We start from the raw sequence: 16,333 nt of genomic DNA, 5'->3' as shown, positions 1-16,333 counted from the left end.
GCGTTAACCGACCGCTTCGCATAATACTTTCAACGAAACTTACTTCGCACAGCTTCGTATATACATCATCGTGTACGAGGTCTGGATCTCGCCGAATTCACGCACGCTGCGTGTGCATTATTTTTTCCCCCGCCGCCATTTTGAGCCTTAGATTTCGTCTAGAGCGGAGACCCCGTATCGCTGGTAACGTTGACGTTACTCATTTGTTTTGCGAGAGTGTCAATTTTGTGAAAATATCAATTTCAAATCGAATCTAACCTCGCGGCGGCCTTTCATCGAGTCCGTCGCGTCTTTCGATCACCTTTTTCCCCATCCGAAGCATCGAGAATCCGGATAAAGACGTTAAAACTGCAAAGATGTTGATTAATATACAACCGCATTGAAATGTGATTCGCGTACCGCAGCTATTCGTTTTACGAAATTGCAGCTTCTTCAGATTCCTACATCCTGTGCACTTACGTACATCCATACAAATGCAACGCTGCGGATTGGAGAGTACAGTGTACGAGTTTAGAAAATATTGCGGTTTGATGATGAGAAGGCAATTTCTTGGATCGCACGGCAGCTTTCTTTTTCTCCGATTCTCAATGCCGATTTTCTCCTAGCCAGACGATTCTGGGAAAGAATCTCGCGGAGCGATCTTCTGTGTAAAGGTATAACGAAACTATTATCTCATAATTAGTCCCCGTCTCAGCCGGAGGTCCTAACAATTGAACGAGGTATTTTACACACCTCCAGCGTCTAGCGCGGAATAAAATCCGCCGGAGTGTGAATCCTGCAAAGGCATTCGCTTGTATTGCGAGTGATTTTTACCTCAGGAGTCAAGGCTGTTCCCGCGATTTATCGCCTCATCATCGCGATGCTCGCGTCGCTAACGAGCGGAATGAAAGAAATATGAGCGACGTTTCGTCGTTCATTTTTTCCTCCTTTTTTCATTTTTTTCATTTCTTTTTTTTTTTCTTTTTAAATTCGTCGATGACGACCGAGAATTCGGGCCTTACGTTCGTGCGTAATTTTCGCGTGATATTTGTATCAGCGTCTTGCTCAGGTTCCTTGACTTTTCTTTTCAGCGCGGATATTTTTTCTTCTCTAGAGAGAGATCGTCGATTGTTTCTGTACGGAGCTGCGATTCAGGTTCGCATTTTGGATAACCATTTATTTACTCGTCACGCATGAGGTCGGAAAACACCGAAATTTATGTCGATGCTACACTACGTTAGGTTAGGTTAGGTTTTTTTCAATTGAGAGTTCAATCGAGAGTTTCCTCGATTTAAAAAATGCTCGGCGATGTTCAGTTCAAACGAGACTTTCCTCCGAGTTGAATCTTGAAATTGAGATCTAGTCGAGAATGTTTTGTGAAAATAACAGGATTGTGCACCACCTGGTGATCGCTTTTTGAACTCGCGAAGTTTGTTCAAATAAGTCGGTGGTAAGATGAATTTTTTTTTTTTTCATCAAAATCCGCCGATTGTTCGTCGGTAAATTGTTTACTACCGTCTTTACCGACGATCGCAAATTGTTTTTCGTTTACCGGTAATTGTTTATTCCTACTTTACCTGCGGTAAATAGGTTCGTCTTTCCAAAAATCTCTTGGAAATTCTGGCGAAGATATTCCGAACGTCCAATTTTGTGATACTTTCACGCTAATTGGCAAAAAATGAAAAAGAAAAAAAAAAATAAAAATAAATAAATCCGGATTCGATACAATCTTCCGTCCAGATAATTGGCAATACATTCAACATTGAAGTCAATTTTTTTATCGGTAAATCGGCCGAAACTGTACGATAATTTGGCACCGGTTCAAAATGAAAATAAGTCGTTTCGATAATTACGAGAATTGCCTCGCCTCCGGGTATACCCCGACAGGAATTTCGCCTACAGAACTACACGTTGCAAATCCAACGGGCATGAAATTTATAATTATAGAATAAATTCTACTCTCACACCTTGCAACACTAATGTGAAAATAGAGGAGCGCGGTTTTATTGCCAAATTAATCGACGCTCCATATCTCCTCTGACGTGTTGCGTGCAACAAACACGGCGTCGGCCACGCTCCGACAAGAATTTAGTAACGGAGACTCGAATATAACGATAATTGTACGAACATAGTGTATGAAAATAATTAATTGCAACGTTTCTTCAGATTGTAACATCGCGCGTCCCTCTATGAACCCGTCCCGCGAAAAGTTTAAAAATGAAGAAAATAAACAAAAAAAAAAAAAAAGGCAAAAACGAAACGGTTCTAGCAAAATTATCGATAGGATGAGTCATTGGCGAAAGAACGTTATTCATCTATTTTTTTTTTTTTGTATCAATTATTCCCGAGAAAATCTGGGGGAGAATTTGGTCAATCGAACGAAATAAATTTCACTTTTATACTGCGCACGAATTTCAGTTTATAATTTTCTTACCCCCTGTGCGGTTGTTACGTCCATCGCGAAGGCTGCAACCTATAGATGCATAAACTTGTGCATACAAGAACATTGTTACGCCATTTGTACTTAATACGCCTCGTTGTGCAAGCCGAATGGAATTTCAAGCGATTTATTGTTGACTTTGGAATACTTCGATGGAGCGCAAATAATATTATCGCACATATTTAGCGATTCTATTTTTCCCCACTTAGAAACCGCAATGACACAGATGCGGTTTAATGAGGCATAAATACTCGCATCTGCGGGCGCTAAAAAATTATTATTTCAAAACCTCCGGCCATTTGTTTTTTCCCCATACACATATCTGTATATCACGGTACGGCGTACGACGATTGGACTCTGCAGTACGCGTTAATTAGGCGCAGGCGTCCGTAATCGATTTTTAATTACTGTTATACAGTACAGCCGGCGAACTTTCCACTATCCGAAAAGAGGAAAAAGAAAAAAACGGTTATTCTTCCTATCTCAAAATCCCGTGCACTGTATCATTCGACCTTATACTTTATCGATTATCATTCGACCTTATTTTATCGATATGCATATGTTTCTATTCTGTTCGTTCATCACCCGGCTTCTGAGATTCTTTTTCTTTTTTTTTTTTTTTTTTTTTTTTGTTTCTCCAGACCGGTTTTCTATACCGGCCAACGTCAGCGCGGTGGCCGCGTGTGCGTGGTTTTTTCATCTGCCTCGGTGTTTTTTTTTGTTTTTTTTGTTTTTTTTTTTTCGTTCACCTTCGGAGGAATAACGATTCTAACGATTCCCCGCAGCAAGATCATGGCCTAGGTGGTGCGCGAGGAGGCTGCGGATCCAACCTCCGCCAACCTTGAATGGAGGATCGAACTGAAACCTCGTCGCTAACGTACCTTTATACCGATTGCGAAACCCGCAGCCGCGCGATCCACGATTTACCGTTTCTAAATAATCCGAATGTCGTAACACGTGGCGCTTCCCGCGCGACGGTTTGCGGACTTTTTTGCAGTTTTCGAGATTCGTTTCTTTTTTTTTCTTCCGCCATCTTTGGACAGGAAGACGACCATTTCCGGACGGAGGGATCGGAAAATGAAACAAAACACGATGTTCATCCCCGACGAATAGATCGGTCCGCTAATAAAACAAGATGGCGGTCAATCGCGTGCTGCCGTGGAAGCGTCCTCTTTTGTTTTTTCTCGCTTTTTTTCACCGTTTTTTGCCGATCAACGAGAAAAATAGCGTTTGAAATGAACCGAGGCGGAAGAAAGAAATCTCGACAAAGACACGAGTACCGATTAACGCCTTGGGCTAAGCGCGTATTATCTTAAGATCGTATAACAACGTTATTCGATTCTTTTGTGCGAAAGTTTTCAGAAGTTGGGAAAATCTTTACTCACATTCGCGGTACTTTCCCGAAGATCTGGCGTCACAGGAACCCCCGGGTTTCATATCGGCCAACAGATACTCCATGGAATTCGTACGGGTGAAGAAAAATCCGTAATCTTTGATCCCCATCGATTTTGATCCTTTCGGACCCACTACGACGATTGGATTTTATTGTTTTGCGTCAAAACACACTAAGCGACGATCATACCGAAGAGATAAAAATCTCACATCGATTCAGATGTACCGTAAAAGAACTAAATGACCTTTCGACGTTCATTCATTTGTCTTTTCAGTCATGAATCTACCGATATTGCTATAAATCTAATCGTCCCGGTCACGTGAACTCCGGACAGTTTTATTACCTGTGTATGTCGAACGACCGCGCAACGCAACTTTAATTGATAGAAATTAATTAACTTACTAGACGATTGTATTTTTCAACCGTCTAGCTACAGGTTGTATGCGCGTATAAAAAAAAAGCATTCGTTGCAAAGTCCGCAATTTTTTTTTTTCCTCTATACTTCCATGTCAGCTATATATATTATATTTGTCGGTGATTTTTATTCTTTCATTTTCTCCCCCCTCGAAATTATTGAATTATCGAAGACTCCGGACTTTTTCGATAGATTGAACGAAGGAAAGAAAAAAAAAAAAAAATTAGCGAGACAATCGCCGATTTTGCGTGAAGAAAAAAATTCGGAACAAAAATAGAGTCAGGCAGAGAAAAAAAGAGCGTCACCTCATGTCGTATAGAAGTTTTCCTTGACATTCATTTCGATTGACATTCGATCCGTGCGATGTACATCACGTAGTCGTGCTGCTCTGCGAAAATAGAATACAAAAAATTGTATCATTTCTTGTTATTTTTGTTTCTTCTCCTTTTTTTTCTCGGCGCTCGTCTTTTTCGGTTATACTTTTTTGCCTCGACACCACTCATTTTTTTCCATCCGTATTTGCTGCGGGTGCCGCTTATGTGTGGAATATCGTTTGATATGAAAATTCATTGGATTGTGACTCGTCGGCATAATTAATTAAACTGGTCATTTCTAGGCCACACGATTTTTACGTGTACACTTTTTTGCTGATATATCAAGGCTGATACCGTCAACCGTGTTCTAAACGAAAATCCGTGCTAACACGTGTAGATATGTGTATATGCCGACATTCGATCGATCCTATTTGTTCCGATTAAAAACTTGCCTTTTTTCAAAATCATCCAGAAATTATCGCGGCGGCCGTGTCGATTTTTTTCTTTCTTTCTTTCTCATCGTTTTCTCTTATCTGGTTCGATAATAATCTTCCTAATTATCATTCCTTCGCGATCCTGTTATTGTTTCTCGACCGATCGTTAATTTTTTTTGCGAAGTCAGTTGGAGGTTAGTTTCGTCAACGGGATAACCGAGTTGTTTTTTTTTTGTTTGTTTTATTGTATCTCTGTTCTCCGAATCCACGATTATCATTTCGGCACTTCGTCATAGAAAAGTACGAGTCATCGGTGGGAATCCTTTTTTTCTGACCCGTTTCTAGGATCCCGACGTGACGGATCCGCGGACTTTTTCTTATGCGCGAAAAATACGGCGGCCATTTTGTTTTTTTTTCCCTCATTTCCCGGCGACGTGACGCACCGCTGAGAACGTCCGCGGTGTATGAGTGAGTCGAAAAAGACCACCGAAAAAACGACGGAGATTATCCAAGGGGGATGAAAAACGAGGGAAAGTGTAAGGACGATTTTCCCCCAGAGGGATAAGCTCAGTTTCGATGAACCGAGGGCCAAGGACGGTCGGAAGAATACAATCGAAAAAATCACGACCTGCGCGCGTGACGCATAGGAATTTTTTGACTCGGTTAATGACAACCCGAACTTGTCTGCGGTACACGTCTACATATAATATGAGTTGCGGCGTATATCGGAGGGTTCGAATAAAATTTACTAATTTCATTCGTATGCTTAAACTCTGATGAAAGGAGATCGAATAATTGCAATTACGACTCCGTCATCCGCGCTGATGATCTAAACCACGATTTGGTGCAGATCGTTAACTCGAGAGAACCAATTAAATCGATCGTAATCGGGTAAAATCTCTCCGTCGATGTGACGATGAAGAAATTCTTCGTGATTATCAACTGTACATTACATAAAATTGGCACGCAATTCGCGATATTTTATCATCGACAATGAACGTGAACTGCGGTAACCTTCGTGCATAGTATAATATTTGCAGTTATTTTTTGCACAGATTGAAAAATTTTCAAAGAAAAAAAAAATACAAAAAACCTATAAAAAAATTGCATTCGATCGAAAAATTTGAAAAAAAAACAAAACCAAAAACCGATGAAAATTACACTTGATTGAAAAATTTGAAAAAAAAATACAAAAAACCTATAAAAAAATTGCATTCGATTGAAAAAATTGGAAAAAAAAAAACCAAAAACTTATCAAAAATTGTATTTGATCGAAAAAAGCAAAAACAAAACAAAAAACTTATGAAAAATTGCATTCGATCGAAAAATTTGAAAACAAAAAAAAAACCTATAGAAAATTGCATTCTCTCGAAAAATTGGAAACCAAAACAAAAAACCTATGAAAAATTGCATTCGATCGAGAAATTTGAAAAAAAAAAAAAACCCTATAAAAAAATTGCACTCGATCGTACTCGAATATCGAGGATCTCCAGAAGGGAATTAAATTTATTGAATCAACGGATGAAAATTGAAACATGATCTCGAGTGATCGAATAAAAATTTAAATCACCTCGAGAAGATATTCAAAACCACGAGACGATTTCCATTGCACATGTAGGATCGCAATATCCATCGCGGGCTAACCGGAAATATATATAGAAAGTTTTTTCTGATCGTGATAATTATGCATATTAAGCCCGTGCAGTATACAGGGTATGCGGGTTTTAGCTATATATGCATATATGTGATTAAAAAATTGCGATTCTCTTTTTACGCGAGATGATGGGACAATTTCAGCGAGCCGTTACACAACGGCGCCGCTGCGAGACCGAATTTCGTCCCGTTAAGTACGTTTTTGATATTCTTTTATTTTTTTTATTTTTTTTTTTTTCTGTATCGCGAAGAGAAGGAACTCGGTGCGCGGGCGTTGAAGTCTCCCGGAAGCATCGAAGTCTCCCGCTCGCGGTCGACCGTTTTCGATATACGTGTAAGGTATACGTATAGGTATATCGTTGAAATTCGAACATCCAAAGGTAAGAATTCCGCGCGGAGCTTCCGCGTCTCCATTTTTCACCTCTTCATTTTCCAATTATTATCTAGGCACAAGTCGCGGTACCGCGTACTTACGTATACGTACGTTATACCCCTCTCCTTTTGACCGCCGTCAGGGAGACTCGCATCAGGCACAGCACTGCCCTTTCCAACAACCTGTAACGCACACGGCAAAACAGCCGAGCCATTCAACGATGTCGCAATTGAATTTGATTCCAGTTCTTCGCGGCGAGGCGGCCGATTCCGACAGTTGCCGCTTTACCTTTACAGTGTTACCAGTTCAAGTTGTACACTTATACATACACCTAGTCTTTGGGAATATTTCGATACTCCAAGGAGTACAATTTTTCCCTCTATAAAATATCACCGACGACAGATCATCGATTCGTCGATAAAAACACAGCGGTGCGAAAACGGAGTTTGGATTTGGATTTGAATTTGAATTTGAATTGAAAAAAAAATAAAAATAAAATAGAGCCACGATTCACACCGTTATAACGCATCGTCAGCCGCGTCAAACTGGCATGATAATTTTCCAAAAATTTAGCAATCTCAAAGATTGCTGAAGAATCGTTGGTAAAACGGAAGGATTCTCTTTCCGTCTTTGTTTTGTCTCGTGATCCGCAACGATAAAATATATACACCCGTTACAATTATAATTATTATCGCGAGTGGTGTTTGTTAGTAAAAAAAAAAAGAAAAAAAAAAAAAAAACACGGAATAAACAAATCAAACTTTTTCGGTGATATAATTAGCGAAATAAGGTTTGTGAAAACTTGTATAATACAGAGTGATTAATTTTCACCCATATATATATATAGGTATACTACCTACATATAACCAAAATTTCAGTGTTACAGTTTTCCTATACAAAACTGAATCATCGTCATCCGCATATATTATACTTTGGTGCATTTATTTATTTATTCATTTAGTTATTTTTTCACGCGTCAAAACTGGTTTCAAATGACCCACGTGCCTGTCAATGGAATATTTGAATACCTACATACCTACATACCTATATATATATATATATATATATATATATATATAGATGTGTGACAAATTAAGACGAGAGGCGGAATAGAGAAGAAAAAAAAATGATTACAGAAACAAAGCCATTATTGAGATTCGTTGATGAGATAATAGAAATTTCGTGTACAGTTCGAAAATTTTCCTCGATAATTGCTCGGGCTTCGCTTTCTTCGTCAAATGAGCGTAACAACGACTACGATAATAATAATAATAATAATAATAATGGCAATGCAACAGTCACGATGATGCAGACGGATTTCAGAATTCTCCTACTCATATTTACTTGAGCGACAATTTAAGCGTAGGATTTATTACGATTCCGTTGAATTTCGTGTAACTTTTTAAACACACGTACATATTTATATTACATGTACGCCTCTACATAATACGTATAAATATACCTACATATATATATATATATATGTACACATGCACACGGGGCGGGACTTTCTTTTCACCGTGATCTGCGCCGATGGGTTTTTTTCTCATTTCTTTTTTTTTTTTTTTTTGTTCTCCACTCAGTTTTTATATACACGGTTAAATAATCGACTCTCATAACGATCCGGAGTGTGGAACACGGCGCGCCATTTCCAATTCCGTCATCATCGCCTTCATTGATGTTGTTATTATTGTTATTATTATTGTTGTTACGATTATTAATATCATCGTCGGCGGAGGGACGGAGAAAAATGGGGTGCCGGTTTCGACGAGTCACGGCTCACCCGAATGTGTACACGTTTTATATCACCTATAGTACACGTTTGGTTAATTGAACTGCAAAAATTTGAAATTACGAAAAGTTGGTGAAATTATATTATAACGTAAGTGTTATATACACACCTCAGCAAGTGGTATATAATACCACGCATTGCGTAATTATATTCGCACGGATTTGGAAATCCTTTATAACTTGGAACGCGGAGTTATTTCGAAAATAATAATAATAATAATAATAATAATAATAACAATAATATGATCAACAGTAATCGTAGAATAGTGATATACATATGCCAAAAATATTCGGCTTTTCGTTTATCAATTATTTGCGACGTGTGCAGAATGTGTTTTGAAAATTTATATACATATATATATATATGTATAAGTTAGAATCGCGAGGATCGGTATGTGTGAGAAAAAATCGAGAAACAGAAAGAGAAAGAAGATAGGGAAATGATTGCGTGTATTTACGGAGATCGCAAAATTGTTGAATTCAATCCGTCTGCAATTACGTAACTCGTAGATATATATTATTCCGCAGACTCTCACTTGTCGGCCGGTCTGCATGCCGCCGTTGCACCGATGCTACGTTACAGTATACACCGATGACCTCTGCTTTAATTTGAACAAATGTCACAAATGTTTTTTTAGTAGATGATCAACGAGGAAAATGAAGAGAGGAGATTGAAAAGTAATGCAATAATATAATTGAGGGCATTCCGCCATGTTGATTCGGTGTCCTTAAATTAATTCATCGAAAGGTTTCGAATCGAAGCGCTGGGATTGTACGATACTCGTAGTCGTATTAATCAATTGGTATATACTTCCAAAGGTGTTTAGACCGTACCTATTATAACGTATGTGTATAATCTAAAAAAAAATAAAAATGACGAAATGGACCTTCGCGATATTTGAAAACAGGATCTCTCTCTGGATATATTTACAATATATCAGGCGTGTTTCCTCGTAAAAGTCACGCGTCAGTATACATATATGCCCGTATAATATTTACAAATATTACAAATCCCGTTCTGCTTATATACATAGTCGGGTATACGCACATACATTACACAAAGCATGTGACGGAATTGAGGTGAATCCGGTACGTAAGTCCATTTTTTCGCGCGCCGATGTTGGCTCTAGGTTATACACGCGAATCGATTTTAATCGGCGGAATCGATTGATTCCGTTGGTTTCCCATCCGTCTGCTGAGAAAAATTGAAAATCAAAAACCAGAGGGGAAAAAAAGGAGGAAAGAGTCGAATTGTTTTGACCGTACAAAAGCGTGATTTCCACAAACGGTTATAGTCGAGGTTATAATAGTGTTGGAATTTTTAGCCACTGGGCAGACGATACGCTTTGAAATTTTGGTAAACATGTTATACTTACAATATTTCAGAAGTTGTCTCGCGCTACGGTTTTGGAAAAATTATCATCGCGACGTTTCTTGCCGCAAATCGGCGCCGTCGAGATTTATCGGTCTCACGAACCGCATCTTTTCCGATGGCATATTTAAAATAAGAATTCGTTCGATAATCGATAGTTCGGGATTCCGTTATTATTATTATTATTATTATTATTATCAAATCTCGACGAATTTCTTTCCTCTGTTGAAGAACAACAGCTTACACTGTACCGCCGAAACTGTCTAGATTACCATATCGTTACTTTCAATGACTTTTGAATGAAATTACGAAGGTCAAAGCGAGAAACGTCTGCAACGAAGCTGCCGCAGCCGGCCGTGTGTATTTTCATGCGTTTTCTGCAGTATTTCTCATATCCGGAATGCGCAACTTTTAAATCGCTACTTACGATGCAAACGAATGATATATGCGAACATCGCAGCGTATAACTAAGCAAAAAAACTTCCTCACGGAGTCTCGTCACGCGTGCCTTCGTTTCGGCATTGAGATTCGATCTTTATTTGTCCTTTTCTGTGTTTTCCTTTCGCAGATGGATGTGGCCGGTGGTACGACTGCCGGTAACGCGGTGGCGTCGCTCGAGTTGAAAACGAGAAGGGCGCAATTTCAACCACAGCTGTCGACCGTTGCTACGAGAAGAAGACAGGCGATATGTGTGAGAAGAGCCTACAAAAAATATGGACCCAAAAGCAACCCGAACGTCATTTTGGACGGGCTGAACATGACGGTGCCCAAGGGAACCATGTTAGTCCCGAATTCCGTTCGACTTTATGCGGACGCAAAGTTAACGCCGAGAGAATCCATCTTTTTGTCTTTTTCTTTTTTTTCTCATTTGAAAACGGCGAGAAAAGCGCGCTTCTATCCGCGTCGATAAAAATAAGTCTAACGGTGCTCGAGTTTTAATTATAACGAGATCTCGTTCATTTTTAGATTATAGTGATATCGCCACGACCATTGTTGACACCGATCACTTGTTTATGATTTGTGGAATCGAAGGTCGAGCGTGTTTTATATCCTATAATATGATGATTATGCGAATTTTTTTTCCCGATCGTTAATTACATGGTTTGTAACATACGTTTTTACCAATAAGGTATACACATCCGATGCAGCGTCTAAAGTTTACTCGTGGCTAGACTTTGTTTATCTAGTTTCTTTCTGTTATTCTTTGGATCACGTATTCCGTTTTTTGTATTTTATCGTTTCCTATTTCAATCGTCTAACCTAACGAAAAAAAAAACACTCGTCCATCTATTTTTCAAAAAATCTAAGCAGAATTTAAGCTTTACTTGTTATTTTTTTTTTTCTTTTCTTTTCTTTTTACCAAATTATCCTTGGCACGTTGAAGGACTAGCTCCATGTGTGCGATAGTTGAAAATTTTTTGGCAATCCATCTCCCTAGCTGATAAATAACATTGACGTCATGGAATTCATAATTCTGACACGAAAAAATGTCCAAGGCGTTAAATAAATACGTTGCAAAGTTAAATGAAAAGTATTAAAGAAAAAACAACTAGCATCTCCTGCATATTTATGTGTGAACATGAATATGAGTATAATCTTGATGGATCTCTTTGAAGATCGTGCGTAACGCATATTATTATTGTTTGAGGACAAAAGAGATATTATTTTTTGGATCAATCTTTGAGTTTTTCAAATTACCAACGGTCTATCTCCGGTAAACGATTCGTCGTCGAGTATAATTTGACGAGGAAAAATATTCTTTTAGTTTTTGTCGCGATCATCTTTTGTTTTTCTAAAACGTGAACTTCGCGATCTGTGAGGTATCCACATCGTGTCTGTTATTTAAGATTTGTAAAAAAAAGTTTAACACGCATATTCTAACAGTTGTAACACACGCGTGCACATACACATAGGTATACATATAGCTATTCACAAGGTGTACCTTGAATCTTATTTATTCGATTTTTTCTTTTTCTTTTTTTTGTTTTACTTCGATCGACCTCAGATAATCGGAACGATACGAGTCACTACTCACTTGGTTTTTCGCCATTTAGTCAAACGTTTGAAAAATTGCAGCGAGAGAAATAATAAAAATAGAATTTTTCTCTTTATTCTTTTCATCTGGGACAATTCGTGGAAATTCGACTTTTTCGAACCTGGAAAGAGGGATTGATTTTTGAAAGTTTCTGACCCGATCGCTCATTCCTTTTTCTGAGTAGGCTGCGAACGAGCGTTACTGCAAATTCAGATTACCTCACGAACGCCTTAAACACACGTTGTAAGGTCGACAATTACGGGTATCGTCCTTACTGGAACTTTCACTTTCTCAGTTCCAAGAGATTTCGAGATTTTCCAAGCGCTATGAATTTAGCGTTTCCGCGCGAATGAGTTTTTGATAATATACACCTCGGCAGACAATGCGCTTCAGTAGTCCTTAAGCAATTACAAATTTTTAAGCTTCGAAATTGAGAGTTTAACGAATTTTCTGACGTACCTGCTTTCCAGCTACGGACTCCTGGGGGCAAGTGGATGCGGAAAGACGACGTTGTTGTCATGCATAGTTGGCAGACGGCGGCTCAATTCGGGGGAGATTTGGGTCCTCGGAGGTCGGCCAGGGTCCAAAGGTTCAGGCGTTCCTGGTCCACGGGTCGGCTACATGCCCCAAGAAATTGCGCTCTACGGAGAATTTTCCATCAGAGAAACCTTCATCTATTTTGGGTGGTGCGCAGGCATGACCACAGAACAAGTCGACCAAAAGATGGACTTCCTCATAAAGGTAACCTAACGCTTCAAGGTCAGTTGATAAGGAATATGAAGACATTGAGTTACCCATCGATCTTCTCTGCAGCTACTGCAACTCCCTTCGGAGAGTAGGTTTGTGAAAAATCTCTCCGGAGGACAACAGAGGCGAGTGTCATTTGCAGCTGCTCTTCTCCCGGACCCCGAACTCCTGATTCTGGACGAGCCAACCGTCGGAGTTGACCCGGTGCTGCGTCAGAGCATATGGGACCACTTGGTCCACATAACGAAGGATGGGAACAAAACTGTTATTATAACAACTCACTACATCGAAGAAACCCGACAGGCTGGCATGATCGGTCTCATGAGAGGCGGCAAATTTTTGGCCGAAGAATCACCCACCAGACTCATGGCTATGCACAGGCTCGATACTCTCGAAGAAGTCTTTCTCAAACTCAGTCGCAAGCAGAATATGGGACTCAGAAGAAGGAGCAGCATTTTGAGTAGCGTCATCGGAGTCCCCCCTGAAGTGGTGAGATACATCTCTAGAAAACCACATGAGAAAAAGATAATACTAGTTTTGACTCGTTTTACCTTGATCATGATATCTTATATTTCAGAATGTGGATGACGAGATGAGCGGTGAGTTTGGAGACAATGTCAGTATATCTAGCAGGCGAAGGAGTATTGCTGTAACAGAAGACGAAAGTGTAAATATTTTTCAATCATTGTGCCCACAGAAATTCTTCTCATAATTTCCTGTGGCCCGCATATGTGGTATGACGTGTCACAAACCCTTGAATAATATTTTTTTCATTTTTTTTTCACAGGTCTCTGATTTGCCTCCCGAGGAAAAAGGTACTTCTAAATTCAAAATGCTGGATCCCATGCACATGAAGGCTCTCATATGGAAAAACTTTTTATGGATGTGGCGAAATTTTGGGTGAGCCTTGTTTGCCAAAAAGCACGCCGAAATACTTTTATTCGACAAGCGTCTTTAGTTTATTCTCTGCCATCTGCGATGTTTTTTTTTTTTTTTTTTTGCAGCGTTATGACATTTGTGATCGGTCTGCCGGTGGTACAGATTATCCTGTTTTGCCTGTCGATTGGAAAAGATCCTGTGGGATTGAAGTTGGCTGTGGTCAACAATGAACTGGACAGTTATTTGGATCCTTGCACTCTTTCCACTGGTTGCGACATGACCCTTTTGAGTTGTCGATATATGCGGCACATCGAAAACAGATCTGTCGTTATCGTGCCCTATGAAACTGACGAGGAGGCCACCCACGCGGTCAGAAAAGGCTGGGCATGGGGCGCCATGAACTTTCCTGGTAACTTTACCGACTCTCTCGTTGACCGGATGGAAAATGGCAGATCTGCAGATGAGTGGAGTCTAATCTACTCCGACGTTAACATCACCATGGACATGTCTAGTGGGTATTTTATTATTCATAGAATTTTTGATGTATCGCCATTTGTGCAGAAAGTTTAAAAAATTCTTTGTCAAAATTGCAGAGCATAATTCTGCTCCGCCATCAGTTTGCATCTTTTGAATGAATTTTATTGTATTGCAGATCAACAAATTGGGCAGCTTCTTCAGAGAGACTTACTGTATTCTTTCATGGACTTTGCTAAAGAGGTTTCAATCGCTTGTAATTACAGTGACAAGGCCACACGTATTCCGATCGACGTAAGGATAATTATAACATACTTATCGTGATTCAATTTGCCTCTCACATGAACTAATTACATATTTCCATTCCAGTTTCGTACCCCAATCTACGGTCCAAAAGAACCTAATTTCACAGACTTTGCAGCACCTGGTATAATCTTGACGTAAGTTATTGATTAGGAGTTTTAAAACCACTGATGAAATACTCAAACTTTTAACACTTGAAATTTATTTTCACTGAAAATTTCAGAATCATTTTCTTTCTTTCTGTGGCCTTAACGTCGGGAGCTCTTCTGCTAGAAAGAAATGAAGGCTTGATGGAGAGGGGTTTGGTTTCTGGTACGTTGATGGTGCTCAAAATCTCCCACCAACTTCACTTTTGATTTTGAATTTGCCTATTTAGCTGCTACCGTCCGATTGATTTTTGATTCTGTTGGAATTTATTGGCGTCAAAGAGGTTTGTCGACCATGATTGTTATTACAAACTGGGTTATTCGTGTTTGCAGGTATCACTGGGACTGAAATTCTACTAGGTCAGGTTGTTACTCAGTTTGTTGTGATGTGCGGCCAAACATTGATGGTCCTCGTATTTTCCTTTGCGGTCTTTAAGCTGACATGTGAGGGTGACATTGGTTTAGTCACAGTTTTAACAGTATTAACTGGGCTTTGCGGAATGTGTTTCGGTAAATTAATTTTTCACATACTTTGTTATCAGAATTTTGTATTATTTCAGAAAAGCTCAGTGCTTTTAACGGTTGACGACATATTTGATTTTCAGGTTTCTTGGTGGCATGCGCCTGTGAAAATGAGCGCAGCGCAACATACATGGCAATGGGTTCCTTTCTGCCAATTGTAATGCTTTGCGGAATAATCTGGCCGGTCGAGGGAATGCATCCTATCCTTAGATGCATCAGTTTTGTTTTACCACTGACAAAAAGTACGGAATCGATCCGAGCGATTCTCGGTAAGGGCTGGTCGATTACAGAATCTGCAGTTTACCAGGGTTTTATTTCAACATTCTTATGGATAATTGTCTTTCTCACGATATCCATTTTACTAATAAAATTCAAAAAGGGTTAAGCAAGTCTTAGTCACCTTCATCTTTTCATTAGACGATCAAATTTACCTTTCATTTATCTAGCAATCACGTTACGAACGGAAATCATTTGAGCATACAACGCTGAAGTTACATTCATTTGAATAGAATTGTGCGTGGCGAGAGAGACTAACATGACTCTTCGATTCTTCTACATTGGTAAAGTTCTCGGTAGAGTCTTGACACTTTTAGCGAGTAAGGTAGAGACAGCTTTTGCTAAATTATTATGTTTGTTGGATTATCATCAGTTGCCACTCCACCTCCTGCTTTATACATATGTATATTACTGATAACGCCACAGCCATGTTGCGTGTGATTTGTGTGTAAATTTTGGAGTCCGAAATTTTCTGCAAATAGGAATATAGGTGGGTCCATTGCTATCGAGTCCGAAAGATTGTATAAATCAAATTTCTCTGACTCATAGCGTGGATAAATATTAACGCCATTAATGCAAAGTGCAGTAATTCTGGCCGCGTGGCTTGTTGAATCAAGCATCTGTATATTATTTAAACTTTTAATTAACTTGGGAGAGTATCTGACATTATGTTGTATAAATTTTCTTAACGTTGAGTATACTGAATAGCTAGTTAGTAGTCCTAAGTTATATTTTATATAAATATGTTATCGCATCCGACTATGTGAATAAAATTTTAAAATAGTAA

The 16,333-nt window shown here is 39.2% G+C and overlaps 2 protein-coding genes across 3 annotated transcripts in view; one reads left to right on the top strand and one right to left on the bottom strand.

Moving 5' to 3' along the window:
• The window catches only part of LOC105693900 (ABC transporter G family member 20), a 24,579-nt gene extending 11,787 nt beyond the window's left edge, over positions 1-12,792 (bottom strand). Inside the window, exon 1 of one of the 2 annotated variants that reach the window (XM_048658768.1) lies at positions 12,659-12,792. In XM_048658768.1, the coding sequence (XP_048514725.1) occupies positions 12,659-12,719 (61 nt within the window). In that variant the 5' untranslated portion in view covers positions 12,720-12,792. Of the gene's footprint in view, positions 1-3,804; positions 3,893-12,658 lie in introns of those variants that run through there. The other variant, XM_048658767.1, reaches the window with a different exon arrangement.
• LOC105693479 (ABC transporter G family member 23) lies at positions 7,205-16,333 on the top strand. The gene is made up of 12 exons (XM_012413442.3): positions 7,205-7,791; positions 10,733-10,944; positions 12,670-12,940; positions 13,013-13,435; positions 13,524-13,613; positions 13,734-13,846; positions 13,951-14,336; positions 14,478-14,593; positions 14,669-14,739; positions 14,826-14,914; positions 15,082-15,258; positions 15,354-16,333. Exons 2-12 carry the CDS (start codon positions 10,733-10,735, stop codon positions 15,653-15,655), a joined length of 2,250 nt encoding a protein of 749 aa, XP_012268865.1. The 5' UTR covers positions 7,205-7,791; the 3' UTR covers positions 15,656-16,333.

The sequence above is a fragment of the Athalia rosae genome, chromosome 7 (genome assembly GCF_917208135.1).
Source record: "Athalia rosae chromosome 7, iyAthRosa1.1, whole genome shotgun sequence".
NCBI classification, from domain to species: domain Eukaryota; kingdom Metazoa; phylum Arthropoda; class Insecta; order Hymenoptera; family Athaliidae; genus Athalia; species Athalia rosae.
The sequence above is the reverse complement of the archived record's forward strand: the minus strand, read 5'-3'. Positions and strand labels throughout refer to the sequence as shown.

What these genes read in the sequence shown, in the direction of transcription:
- LOC105693479 (XM_012413442.3), top strand. Translation starts at nt 10,733, where the DNA reads ATGGATGTGGCCGGTGGTACGACTGCCGGTAACGCGGTGGCGTCGCTC. An exon ending in CATCACCATGGACATGTCTA is followed by an intron (nt 14,337 to 14,477) that starts GTGGGTATTTTA and finishes ATTGTATTGCAG; the next exon opens with ATCAACAAATTGGGCAGCTT. An exon ending in GCTTTGCGGAATGTGTTTCG is followed by an intron (nt 15,259 to 15,353) that starts GTAAATTAATTT and finishes TTTGATTTTCAG; the next exon opens with GTTTCTTGGTGGCATGCGCC.